This window comes from Oncorhynchus mykiss, chromosome 5 (assembly GCF_057628025.1).
Source record: "Oncorhynchus mykiss isolate SJ-2025 chromosome 5, ASM5762802v1, whole genome shotgun sequence".
Classification (NCBI taxonomy): Eukaryota; Metazoa; Chordata; class Actinopteri; order Salmoniformes; family Salmonidae; genus Oncorhynchus; species Oncorhynchus mykiss.
The window spans coordinates 56,019,300-56,033,764 of NC_143026.1; the positions used below are offsets into that span (position 1 = coordinate 56,019,300).

The window sequence follows — 14,465 nt, forward strand, 5'->3', positions numbered from 1 at the left end:
TAAAGCCGGATTTGGATACAAAAAGATTTCCCAAGCTTTAAACATCCCAAGGAGCACTGTGCAAGCGATATTGAAATGGAAGGAGTATCAGACCACTGCAAATCTACCAAGACCTGGCCGTCCCTCTAAACTTTCAGCTCATACAAGGAGAAGACTGATCAGAGATGCAGCCAAGAGGCCCATGATCACTCTGGATGAACTGCAGAGATCTACAGCTGAGGTGGGAGACTCTGTCCATAGGATAACAATCAGTCGTATATTGCACAAATCTGGCCTTTATGGAAGAGTGGCAAGAAGAAAGCCATTTCTTAAAGATATCCATAAAAAGTGTTGTTTAAAGTTTGCCACAAGCCACCTGGGAGACACACCAAACATGTGGAAGAAGGTGCTCTGGTCAGATGAAACCAAAATTGAACTTTTTGGCAACAATGCAAAACGTTATGTTTGGCGTAAAAGCAACACAGCTGAACACACCATCCCCACTGTCAAACATGGTGGTGGCAGCATCATGGTTTGGGCCTGCTTTTCTTCAGCAGGGACAGGGAAGATGGTTAAAATTGATGGGAAGATGTATGGAGCCAAATACAGGACCATTCTGGAAGAAAACCTGATGGAGTCTGAAAAAGACCTGAGACTGGGACGGAGATTTGTCTTCCAACAAGACAATGATCCAAAACATAAAGCAAAATCTAAAATGGAATGGTTCAAAAATAAACATATCCAGGTGTTAGAATGGCCAAGTCAAAGTCCAGACCTGAATCCAATCGAGAATCTGTGGAAAGAACTGAAAACTGCTGTTCACAAATGCTCTCCATCCAACCTCACTGAGCTCGAGCTGTTTTGCAAGGAGGAATGGGGAAAAATGTCAGTCTCTCGATGTGCAAAACTGATAGAGACATACCCCAAGCGACTTACAGCTGTAATCGCAGCAAAAGGTGGCGCTACAAAGTATTAACTTAAGGGGGCTGAATAATTTTGCACGCCCAATTTTTCAGTTTTTGATTTGTTCAAGTTTGAAATATCCAATAAATGTTGTTCCACTTCATGATTGTGTCCCACTTGTTGTTGATTCTTCACAAAAAAATACAGTTTTATATCTTTATGTTTGAAGCCTGAAATGTGGCAAAAGGTCGCAAAGTTCAAGGGGGCCGAATACTTTCGCAAGGCACTGTACAAGCTTTGATGCTACGCTTAGGTGTGTGTGTGCGTGTGGTTGATCTAACCGACATCAAGATATCTTAAAATTCTGTCTTTAAAAAGTCATGAATTGCCTTATCACACAGGCACATACAAGATACTTCTTGTTTAGGAAGTGAAGAAGTAGGCGAAAAGACAGAATAAACACTAAATTGCAGAAAAAGGGGTGCGATAGAGAATAATGACAGGGAAGCACATGAAATGTCAGAGGAGGAGGATGAAAAGGAGGAAGTAGAGGTGATATATCCTAGAGTCTCACCTGCCGCAGAGCCACCGCTGGTGCTGGACATGTGGAAGCCATTGTGTTGGTGGGAAGTGTAGCCATGTGAGTCCGCTGGTAAGTGAACACCACTCACAGACTGCTCCATTCTGTAGGAGTCTCCAAAATGGAAGCAGCTCTGAAAGCTGCCTTGGTAATCTAAGGAGAGAAGGAAGGAGAGAGTGGAGAATTGAAGTAGAATTACTAGAATGGGAAAAGCCCTTGTCCCCATGTCAATTTAACTGGAACACTCATGGATGCACTAAATATGGCTGCTAGACGCAAAGACTTGAATGGGAATACCTGTTTTAGTCAATCTATTTCTATTTATTCATTTAACCTTTATTTAACTAGGCAAGTCAGTTTAGAACAAATTCTTATTTACAATGATGGCCTACCAAAAGGAAAAAGGCCTCCTACGGGGCCAGGGGATTCAAAATAAAAATTAATGAAATAAAAATATAGGACAAAACACACATCAGCACAAGAGAGACAACACAACACTACATAAAGAGAGACCTAAGACAACAACACAGCATGGCAGCAACATATGAAAGCACAGCAACGGTAGCAACACTACATGGTAGCAGCACAAAACAGGGTAGAAACATTATTGCGCCCAGACAACAGCACAAAGGGCAAGAAGGTAGAGACAATAATATATCGTGCAAAGCAGCCACAACTGTCAGTAAGAGTGAGGTAAAGAGGGAGGTAGAAAAGGAAATAAAAGTGTATGAAAGGGGCATTCCTTGTGACCATACAATACGGTATGTTAAGGAGTGATTATTATGTTTGCAAAGTGATTCCATATACTGTGTGGCTTTGAGTTATTATAACGCTACATTTGTGTTAGCGCGCTAACTCTTCCAGTTCCTCAGTGGTAGCGTTTGTCAATTGTCCCCCTTCTCTTTTTCTACTCAAGTAATGATAATGTGAAAGCAGCCCATTTCTGGAGCGCTTTACGCAACTCCCCGACCACAGCGTGGTTTGAGAGACGTCCATGCGTAGATCTTTAACAGGGAAAGCTGTGTTTAAGGCATTAGGGAGCGGGTCTGGAGTGACAGCTAACTAGAGCAGCCTTGGTGGAGCTCTGAGAGAGAGAGACAGCTGACTACAGAAGGCAGCGTTTTGTTGGCTAATTCAGAGCAGAGGAGGCTTCCGCCTGTGGTTTCGCCTGTTCTGTCTCTCTGACAGCAATCTTCTCTCTCTGTGCAACGCTAAACGCTCTGACAGACCTACGGGCCGCGTCCCAATTCTACAACACCGCTTCCTCTACTTGTGTCCTTTCATGTTCATATGGTGGTAAAGTGTGAGGCCTATTCCATGGAATGGAATGCTTTAAAAGGTGCCGTTAGACATGTATTGCATAGAACTGCTTGCATGATCTATTCTACATGACAGAAAGTTGAGTCGGTAGCGTAAAACACATTTGAATCTTTAACCAATGCTCTGAGGCTTCCAGCCCACTACATAGTCCAGTTGGGTTGTATTGAGTCTGGTCAGGGCTGATCTTACCGTCACTGGCAGCCTGGTGGTGGTAATGAGAGTAGGGTTTGTGGTGGGGGTGGATGTGCTGTTGCTGCTGCTGCTGCTTCTCCAAGGGAGGAGGAGTGCCTGTACCCTTCATCCCTGGGGAGAGGAGAGGACCCGACACCCTGCAGGTGAGCGAGAGTGAGAGTGAGAGACATAATTCATTGTCTAATTTACAAATAGTTATGCATAATCAGATGCTCAAAAGTGCATCAAGACAATGGTTCCCTGTGTACACTCTAACAACTGTGGCTACATATGATTCGTCGAATCAAATGTCTCACTTTATCAAAGTGCTACGCACTCGGCAACACGTGATCTAACCGACACACTGGGGCAGTTAAAGAGTCCTGAACACCCCTCAGAAGAACACATGTTGGACTGTATGTACTGTAGTCAGTAAATGGAAACGTCCTCCACCTATCACATGTTACGATCTAAAGTCAACAAACACGAGAGGGTGCATTCGACTGAAACCGAGCTCCCCGTTTCCTTTAACTCCTTGCCTTGTGACCTGGGAGGAGAAAGCCTATTCGTGTTTACTTTCTCCAATATTTTAGAGATGGCATATGAGCATGACATGTTTGTCACAGAACGGCTCGGGGCGGGCAAGCAACGACCAATGCTTCCTCATAGGCTTTCTGGATTGTGATGAAGTAAATCAAGCTTTGTCCGCGGTGGTATTAGACACAGATGTGTGCAAGCAAATAGTTAGAAACGTTAAGCCGAATAGCTCCAACTAGACGGGACTGTGCCAAATACCCGAAAGATCTGTGGAGTGTATTTCCCATGTTCTTCAGTTCACACTTCAAAGGGTCACACTTTGCGTTGAGTGCACCGCATTTCACAGAGGAAGGAAAACAACAACAAGGGGATGAATTGCTTTTTAAAATAGAGTTATAACTAACAGATGGGAACTTGTTCCAACCGCTTGAATTCGAAACATGGTTACGCTATTAGGACGTTGGAAAAACCTGCAATCAACGTGATAGAAGTCATGGAACGCAGTGGGTTTTTGGTGAACTTCTATTGCATTCAAGCGTTGTGACAGCAGATTGTCATAAGGATACCACATGCTCTTACATAAATACTGTCCCAGGAACCTTGCATAAATACTGTCACAGAAAGCATCAATTGGATGTCATCCATTCAGCTCTTCTACCTATTCAGAAAGCTGCACTCTCTAAATGTTTTAATCTAACCTCTTCCTGCTGTGTCCAGTCATTTACAGGAATTGTCAGATTGCTTTTAATGTAGCATTCTACAATATACAGTTGAAGTCGGAAGTTTACATACACCTTAGTCAAATACATTTCAATGCAGTTTTTCACAATTCCTGACATTAAATCCTAGTAAACATTCCCTGTCTTAGGTCAGTTAGGATCACCACTTTATTTTAAGAATGTGAAATGTCAGAATAATAGTAGAGAGAATGATTTATTTCAGCTTTTATTTCTTTCATCACATTCCCAGTCGGTCAGAAGTTTACATACACTCAATTAGTATTTGGTTAACTAGGGTCAAACGTTTCGGGTAGCCTTCCACAACCTTCTCACAATAAGTTAGGAGGAATGGGCCAAAATTCACCCAACAGAGCTGGTGTAACTGAGTCAGGTTTGTAGGCCTCCTTGCTTGCACACACTTTTTCAGTTCTGCCCACAGGTCAGAGCTTTGTGATGGCCACTCCAATAGCTTGACTTTGTTGTCCTTAAGCCATTTTGCCACAACTTTGGAAGTATGCTTGGGGTCATTGTCCATTTGGAAGACCCATTTGCGACCAAGCTTTAACTTCCTGACTGATGTCTTGAGATGTTGCTTCAATATATCCACATAATTTTCATACCTCATGATGCCATCTATTTTGTGGAGTTGCACTAGTCCCTCCTGCAGCAAAGCACCCTCACCACATGATGCTGCCACCCCGTGCTTCACGGTTGGGATGGTGTTCTTCGGCTTGCAAGGCTCCCCCTTTTTCCTCCAACCATAACGATGGTCATTATGGCCAAACAGTTCTATTTTTGTTTCATCAGACCAGAGGACATTTCTCCAAAAAGTATGATCTTTGTCCCCATGTACAGTTGCAAACCGCAGTCTGGCTTTTTTTATGCCGGTTTTGGAGCAGTGGCTTCTTCCATGCTGAGCGGCATTTCAGGTTATGTCGATATAGGACTCGTAGAGGTTTTACTTTGAATATAGGGGCGGCAGGGTAGCCTAGTGGTTAGAGCATTGGACTAGTAATTGGAAGGTTGCAAGTTCAAACCCCCGAGCTGACAAGGTACAATTCTGTCGTTCTGCCCCTGAACAGGCAGTTAACCCACTGTTCCTAGGCTGTCATTGAAAATAAGAATTTGTTCTTAACTGGCTTGCCTAGTAAAATAAAATAGATACTTTTGTACCTATTTCCTCCAGCATCTTCACACGGTCCTTTGCTGTTGTTCTGGGATTCATTTGCACGTTTTTTTTTTTGTTGCACAAAGTACGTTCATCTCTAGGAGACAGAACGCGTCACCTTCCTGAGCGGTATGATGGCTGCGTGGTCCCATGGTGTTTATACTTGCGTACTATTGTTTGTACAGATGAACGTGGTACCTTCAGGTGTTTGGAAATTGCTCCCAAGGATGAACCAGACTTGTGGAGATCTACAATTTTTTTTCTTAGGTCTTGGCTGATTTCTTTTGATTTTCCCATGATGTCAAGCAGTTTGAAGGTAGACCTTGAAATACATCCACAGGTACACCTCCAATTTACTCAAATGATGTCAATTAGCCTATCAGAAGCTTCTAAAGCCATGACATAATTTTCTGGAATTTTCCAAGATGTTTAAAGGCACAGTCAACTTAGTGTATGTAAACTTCTGAACCACTGTAATTGTGATACAGTGAATTATAAGTGAAATAATCTGTCTGGCAAACAATTGTTGGAAAAATTACTTGTGTCATGCACAAAGTAGATGTCCTAACCGACTTGCCAAAACTATAGTCTGTTAACAAGAAATTTGCGGAGTGGTTGAAAAACTAGTTTTAATGACTCCGACCTAAGTGTATGTAAACCTCCGATATCAACTGCACATATGGAAACCCAGTAGGCCCTTGTCAGTATTAAAGGAGATCTGGGTGATACATCTAAGATGTCTTCTAAGTGCATTTCAACCCCCCCAAAAAAAATCATGCCTATTTTTTGAAGAGAAAAATAATTGTACTTAGTCCATTTGCAGAAACAAATATCACATTTCTGCTCTGTTCCCAACACCTAACTTTGAACAAAACAGATATCCAGACCAGTAAGACACAAATCTCCATTAGGAGGCAAAATCTCCTCACAAATATTCAACAGCCACTTAGTACCCTTTTCCAGTTGTGTTTCAAGAATGCCAACACATAAACTGTTGCTGTGTTACTATGTGCCGTGGATGGATGCATATGGTTAGCAGTACGGGCTCTGTGAATGTGATGACAGAGCGTTGCCGGAGGCAGCGGAGCCCTCAGATGACTGCTCACCTCTAAGGCCAGGATGACATAGCTCTAACTGTGTGAGAAAGCTAGGTCAGTACCACCCAGTGCTACCACCTGGCACAGCCTTTCTACACCCCACAGGAACAGATTATGTTTCAGGCACAGCCAGGGCTCCCTTGAAAAATAGATTCTCATCTCAATGGGCATCACCTGGTTAAATAAAGGATGCATATGTGAATAAATAAGGCTATGTCTAATAAAAGAAAGACGTGCTAGAGATCGGTATTTCGACTGTGTCCATATATAGACCTTTCTATTTGAAACCTCACCGTGCACTAACAACAGACTCATGCACCTCCTCTTATGCTACCACATATCCTAAAGCAAACCCTCTCTGTCGCTCTCCTGCCTCTTGAGCTTAGAGAGCCACACGCCTCTCCACTGAACACACACGGAACCATTTGAACCAGCGCAGTGTCGAACCAACGTCTTCTCACTGCCCAGCGTTAGCATTAGAGCATTAGAACGCTTGCTAGCAGCGAGCGTGGCTAATCCGTCCATTGGCACGGGCCCAGTGCCGCGGCCATGTGTTTCTGCGGAGAGCGGCACTCCCCCGGGAGCTGCTGTCAGCACAAACTCAGGAAACAGTTATACTGTTCATATTTTTACAAGCAGCCTCTATGTGCAGCTAAAGTGAATCATAAGCTAATCACTGCCAGCTGCCGCATGCTCAGGCTCAAGGAATGAGGGGAATCTTTCATACGCTGCACCGAGTATAAATCTCTCCCCTGGTATTCACCTTCCCTGATAATCCTCCATCCTCCTTCTCCTCCTCCTCCTGTCATTACTGCCTTTTTCCAACCGGCCTTCCCTGACCCCTTCTTCTGCTGTGAAGGAGTGGTTTAACCCCTGACCCCTGAAAGATTGACATAGAGGCTATTAACAGATAGGCTACTGGCTATTGGTCGAGATCAGGGGCGGGAAGACGAGGGCCGGGGAGAGATGTTGGGGTGAGCGTTTCAGATTGACGGGGTGAGTGTAAAAGAACTGAGGGCCAAGTGTTTGAGGGACCTCACTGCTTGGAGCATTCAGCCAGATAAGCTTTGACTCCGATTACTGGCAATAGTACAGTGGATAGGCTATGGCTCAGTGACTCAATTGACCTGATTTAGTGAATATGACCCAGTTAACCAAATGTATAATACTGAGTGAATATGACTAAGGTAATACGTCAAAGTGAACATGATGATGCAATCTCTATTGCACTCCACGCTGCCCTTTCCCACCTGGACAAAGGGAGCACCTACGTGAGAATGCTATTCATTGACTACAGCTCAGCGTTCAACCCCATAGTGCCCACAAAGCTCATCACTAAGCTAAGGATCCTGGGACTAAACACCTCCCTTTGCAACTGGATCCTGGACTTCCTGACGGGCCGCCCCTAGGTGGTGAGGGTAGGTAGCAACACATCTGCCACGCTGATCCTCAACACTGGAGGCCCTCAGGGGTGCGTGCTCAGTCCCCTCCTGTACTCCCTGTTCACCCATGACTGCATGGCCAGGCACGACTCCAACACCATCATTAAGTTTGCAGACGACACAAAAGTGGTAGGCCTGATCACCGATAACGATGAGACAGCCTATTGGAAGGAGGTCAGAGACCTGGCCGGGTGATGCCAGAATAACAATCTATCCCTCAACGTTATCAAGACAAAGGAGATGTTTATGGACTACAGTAAAAGGAGGACTGAGCACACCCCCATTCTCATCGACAGGGCTGCAGTGGAGCAGGTTGAGAGCTTCAAGTTCCTTGGTGTCCACATCACCAACAAACTAGAATGGTCCAAGCACACCAAGACAGTCATGAAGAGGGCACAACAAAACCTATTCCCCCTCAGGAGACTGAAAAGATTTGGTATGGGTCCTCAGATCCTCAAAAGATTCTACAGCTGCAACATCGAGAGCATGACTGGTTGCATCACTGCCTGGTACGGCAACTGCTCGACCTCCGATCGCAAGGCACTACAGAGGGTAGTGCATACGGCCCAGTACATCACTGGGGCTAAGCCTGCCATCCAGGACCTCTACACCAGGCAGTGTCAGAGGAAGGCCCAAAAATTGTCAAAGACCCCAGCCATCCCAGTCATAGACCGCTCTCTCTGCTACCGCATGGCAAGCGGTACCGGAGTCCCATGTCTAGGACAAAAGGCTTCTCAACAGCTTTTACCCCCAAGCCATAAGACTCCTGATCAAATGGCTACCCGGGCTATTTGCATTGTGTGTGTGTGTGTGTGTCCGTCAACCCCTCTTTTACGCTGCTGCTACTCTCTGTTTATCATCTATGCATAGTCACTTTAACTATACCTACATGTGCCTATTACCTCAATTAGCCCGACTAACCGCACATTGACTGTACCAGTACCCCCTTTACTTATCTATTGTTTACCTAATACCTATTTTTTACTTACAAATGGCACTTTTGGATAGGGCTTGTATGTAAGCATTTCACTGTAAAGTCTACACCTGTTGTATTCGGCGCACGTGACAAATAAACTTTGATTTGATTCCGGGAATACAATTTGATTCAGTAGACATAGACTGAGCCCTGCAATAAACTTGGCTTCATGAACCTCTACGACAGAGCAAGCGGATCAGGACTATGCATTCCAACCTGGACACTGTAACATCACCCTGGGGCTAAAACAATCCAGCCAAAATGATTCACATTCCTACAACCCAAGCAGGTATGTAAGGAGGACATGGACGTTATCAGCACTGGACTATCTGTCAGGTTATATACAATCTATAACAAGCAAAAAATACAATTGGCAGTGACGCAATCTTTCGCCGTTCTAGGATCTGTCCTCTAAGGCTTGGTTCTGTCTACAAGGTTGAGGGGGATGGAAAGAAAGACGGAAAAGAGATGGATGCTCAGGATGAAGATTCATGAAGAAAGTTGCTCTGCTCCTCGTTCGTCTTCCTTCACCTGCCCTTCCTGTCCCACTGGGGACCATGGATCAGATCCCCTTCCGCCCCCCCTCGGCGGCCCACCATTAAGCCCCTCTGATGGATGGGCATGGGCGGCTTGGCGCGGGACGGTGGGAACGCGCCTGGTTCTGGTTAGCGCGCTAAAGCCACGCGTGAGAGACGGGCCGTGCTGAGCTAAGCTAACCCTACGGCCCAAGACGAAGCAGTCAAGGAGCTTTTCCTGGGCCGATAAAAGCTCTCTGTTAGTTTTAGTGAGACAACCTCTGAAAACACTGGAGGAAACACTGAAACACTACATAAATGCCATCCCTGGTGAAGGAATATTGACTTTGAATTGTCTGAATTGTTCTTTGAATCAGCAATTTAGCAAAGGCAGTTCAAAACCACGATTAGTCCTACTACTACCACCACGTCCAGAAACGTCTATATGACTCCGGCCTGTCTGTTGAATTAATGACTATGATGGAATATTTTTGTTTGACTTGGGAGATTTGATACTCCGTGCAGATGATTTAGGGGTGATAATGAATGGAGGGAGGGATGGATGGACGGATGGATCGATGGCATGGAGTTACTCGCTGACTATGAATAACTGTCTCCCTTCAGAACCGTATATCTCTTGATGCCGTCTCTGCAGCCACTCTAATTCAATTAGATCGTGTCAATCACAGTTCCTTGTACTCCACAAGGTACCAAACCATGTCAAACTAATATTTGCCGAGGGGCTCTAATATCAATACACAGGAAAAATTCTGTCTGCCCTGCCCCTGTAATTATAGAATGGCATATGGTAAAGAGGCACTGAATGACAACCTTTACCACCCATCGTCGCTCACAAGCCCCTCGCCAACTGTAGAATGGCCGTGTCTGTGAGAGAAGCCCCGAGTGTCTCTAGCTCCTGCTCCGAGCTCCATATGCATGCCACGGTTCACAGAAATCATATTTTAACTGGCATATTTTAATATCAGCTTCAGAAAAATGACACTGATATTTACAAAGTCAAATTTGTCTAAATGGCCCATTTGAGCCAGAGTAAACACATTTAACTATGAGGTCAGAGGCTGCCGCAGCACTAGAGTCAGGTTAGTTAGATAATTTTGTCAAAATGTTGAATGTCCTGCTAAACCGTTTGGGAAAAACAAGTGCTGCACGGCTATTGACTTTGGCAGCGGCCTGTATACTCAAGGCTTTAAACATGTAAATCAAATGCTCAATCTTCAGGCAAATGTGAGTAGACGTTTCATACGCAGCTTGTTGTAGGTCCTGGCACAACTCTCTCTCTCTCAGATGGGCAGATAAATCTGTGCAGTTACTGTATGTATGTGTATAGTACATGCATTTTTGGTCAGGTATCGCAGTTTGATGAAATCCACAAATTGCTGCAATTCTCGCAATGAAACGCTGTCATCACATCACAGACGTACAAGTAGGAGCTTTGGGTGGGCAAAGAGACAGGCGTGGACAAGAACGATCACTTAGGCACTTGATCTTCATTTGTATGGAAACTTAGGAAGATTTCTCCACTTACATCATCCACTCACAGCGGTATATTTCAGATGGTCCTCATCAACCTTACTGAAAAACAGACCCCTGTCTCACTTCCAATATCTCATAATGTTGGTGTGTGTGTGTGTGTGTATGTACAGTTGAAGTCGGAAGTTTACATACACCTTAGCTAATTACATTTAAACTCAGTTTTTCACAATTCCTGACATTTAATCCCATTAAAAATTCCATGTTTTAGGCCAGTTAGGATCACCACTTTATTTTAAGAATGTGAAATGTCAGAATAATAGTAGAGAGAATGATTTATTTCAGCTTTTATTTCTTTCATCACATTCCCAGTGGGTCAGAAGTTTACATACACTCAATTAGTATTTGGTAGCATTGCCTTTAAATTGTTTAACTTGGGTCGAACATTTCGGGTAGCCTTCCACAACCTTTCCACAACAAGATGGGTGAATTTTGGCCCATTCCTCCTGACAGAGCTGGTGTAACTGAGTCAGGTTTTTAGGCCTCTTGCACGCACACACCTTTTCATTTCTGCCCACAAATGTGCTACAGGATTGAGGTCAGGGCTTTGTGATGGCCACTCCAATACCTTGACTTTGTTGTCCTTAAGCCATTTTGCCACAACTTTGGAAGTATGCTTGGGGTCATTGTCCATTTGGTAGACCCATTTGCGACCAAGCTTTAACTTTACTGATGTCTTGAGATGTTGCTTCAATATATCCACATAATTTTCATACCTCATTATTTTGTGGAGTGCACTAGTCCCTCCTGCAGCAAAGCACCCCACAACATGATGCTGCCACCCCCGTGCTTCACAGTTTGGATGGTGTTCTTCGGCTTGCAAGCACCCCCTTTTTCCTCCAAACATAATGATGGTCATTATGGCCAAACAGTTATATTTTGTTTCATCAGACTTTGTGTAACGGTTGTCTTCGTTGTCTGACAACGAGTATGAAATATCAGACCAATGCGCAGCGTGGTATGTGTTCATGATGTTTATTTACTGAACACTGAAATAGAAAATAACAACATGAAAAAAACGAAACAGTCCTGTAAGGTGCAGAAAACACTAAACAGAAAATAAACACCCACAAAACGCAGGTGGGAAAAGGATTGATTCTCAATCAGAGACAACGAAAGACACCTGCCTCTGATTGAGAACCATTCTAGGCTGAACACAGAAAATATAACATAGAAAAAAGAACATAGACAACCCACCCCAACTCACGCCCTGACCAACCTAACACAAAGACGTAAAAAAAACTAAGGTAAGAACGTGACAGTACCCCCCCCCCCCACTCCGTGGACCCCACTCCATCATAGTCTTTCCCCAATTAAGTGGCGCCTCGGACTGGGGACACTTGCAGCGGGATAGATGGGAGATTCCGGCAGCCCCGGACAGGCGGGAGACTCCAGCAGCGCCGGCGTGAAGAGCGACTCCGGCACCGCCGGAGTGACGGGCAGCTCTGGCAGCTCCTGGCTGACGGGCGGCTCTGGCAGCTCGTGGCTGACGGGCGTCTCTGGCAGCTCCTGGCTGACGGGCGGCTCTGGCAGCTCCTGGCTGACGGGCGGCTCTGGCAGCTCCTGGCTGACGGGCGGCTCTGGCAGCTCCTGGCTGACGGGCGGCTCTGGCAGCTCCTGGCTGACGGGCGGCTCTGGCAGCTCCTGACTGACGGGCGGCTCTGGCAGCTCCTGACTGACGGGCGGCTCTGGCAGCTCAGGACAGACGGGCGGCTCTGGCAGCTCAGGACAGACGGGCGGCTCTGGCAGCTCAGGACAGACGGGCGGCTCTGGCAGCTCAGGACAGACGGGCGGCTCTGGCAGCTCAGGCTTGGCACCACTACTCCCGGCTGGATCACCATTTTAGCCCGGACCATCCAGAGTGCTGGCACAGGTTGAACCGGGCTGTGGGTGAGCACTGGAGATCTGGTGCATACCACTCGCACCTCTCCCTTAGGCTCAATACCCACATTCACCCACCACGGGCGGAGCGCAGGCATAGGACGCACTGCACCCTCCCAACGCCCCGGAGACACAGCACGCAGCGCCGGCGCAGGATACCCTGGCCCAAGACGGCGTACTGGAGACCAAACACGCTGGGCCGGCACAACACGCCCTGGCTGGATGCCCACTCTCGCTTGGCACTTGCGGGGGGCTGGCCTATAGCCAACCGGGCAATGAGTGCGTACTGGTGACACCGTGCGCTTGACCGCATAACACGGTGCCTGACCAGTACTGCGCTTCTTCCGATAAGCACGAGGAGTGGGCTCAGGTCTCCAACCTGACTCTGCCACACTCCCTGTGTGCCACCCCCCAAAACATTTGGGGGCTGCCTCTCGTGCCTGTGACGCTGCCGTGCTGCCTCCTCATATCGCCGCTACTCAGCTTCGCTGCCTCCAGCTCTGCCTTGGGGCGGCGATATTCCCCAGCCTGTGCCCAGGGTCCTTTTCCGTCCAAAATCTCCTCCCATGTCCATGAGTCCAGAGATCGCTGCTGCCCGATACCACACTGCTTGGTCCTTGGTTGGTGGGTGATTCTGTAACGGTTGTCTTCGTCGTCTGACGAAGAGTATGAAATATCAGACCAATGCGCAGCGTGGTATGTGTTCATGATGTTTATTTACTGAACACTGAAATACAAAATAACAACATGAAAAAAAACGAAACAGTCCTGTAAGGTGCAGAAAACACTAAACAGAAAACAACTACCCACAAAACACAGGTGGGAAAAGGCTACCTAAGTATGATTCTCAATCAGAGACAACGAACGACACCTGCCTCTGATTGAGAACCATACTATGCCAAACACATAGAAAATATAACATAGAAAAAAGAGACAACCCACCCCAACTCACGCCCTGACCAACCTAACACAAAGACATAAAAAAGAAACTAAGGTCAGAACGTGACACTTTGTCCCCATGTGCAGTTGCAAACCGTAGTCTGTTTTTTTTTTGGTGGTTTTGGAGCAATGGCTTCTTCCTTGCTGAGCGGCCTTTCAGGTTATGTCTCTATAAGACTCGTTTTACTTTGGATATAGATACTTTGGTACCTATTTCCTCCTGCATCTTCACAAGGTCCTTTGCTGTTGTTCTGGGATTGACTTGCACTTTTCGCACCAAAGTATGTTCATCTCTAGGAGACAGAACGCGTCTCCTTCCTGAGCAGTATGACGTACTTGCGTACTATTGTTTGTACAGATGAACGTGGTACCTTCAGGTGTTTGGAAATTGCTCCCAAGGATGAACCAGACTTGTGGAGGTCTATAATTTTTTTCTGAGGTCTTGGCTGATTTCTTTAGATTGTCCCACGATGTCAAGCAAAGATGGACTGAGTTTGAAGGTAGGCCTTGAAATACATCCACAGGTACACCTCCAATTTACTCAAATGAAGTCAATTAGCCTATCAGAAGCTTCTAAAGCCATGACATCATTTTCTGGAATTTTCCAAGATGTTTGAAGGCACAGTCAATTTAGTGTATGTAAACATCTGACCCACTGGAATTGAGGTACAGTGAATTATAAGTGAA

At 45.9% G+C, this 14,465-nt stretch overlaps 1 protein-coding gene across 3 annotated transcripts in view; it reads right to left on the reverse strand.

Moving 5' to 3' along the window:
* Positions 1-14,465, reverse strand: part of LOC110524050 (uncharacterized) — a 122,085-nt gene that overhangs the window by 1,347 nt on the left and 106,273 nt on the right. For all 3 annotated transcript variants that reach the window (XM_021603349.3, XM_090235207.1, XM_021603348.3), the window contains exons 9-10: positions 2,972-3,111; positions 1,457-1,615 (exon numbers count right to left, since the gene is read on the reverse strand). In XM_021603349.3, coding sequence (XP_021459024.2) covers positions 1,457-1,615; positions 2,972-3,111 — 299 coding nt within the window. The remainder of the gene's footprint in view (positions 1-1,456; positions 1,616-2,971; positions 3,112-14,465) is intronic.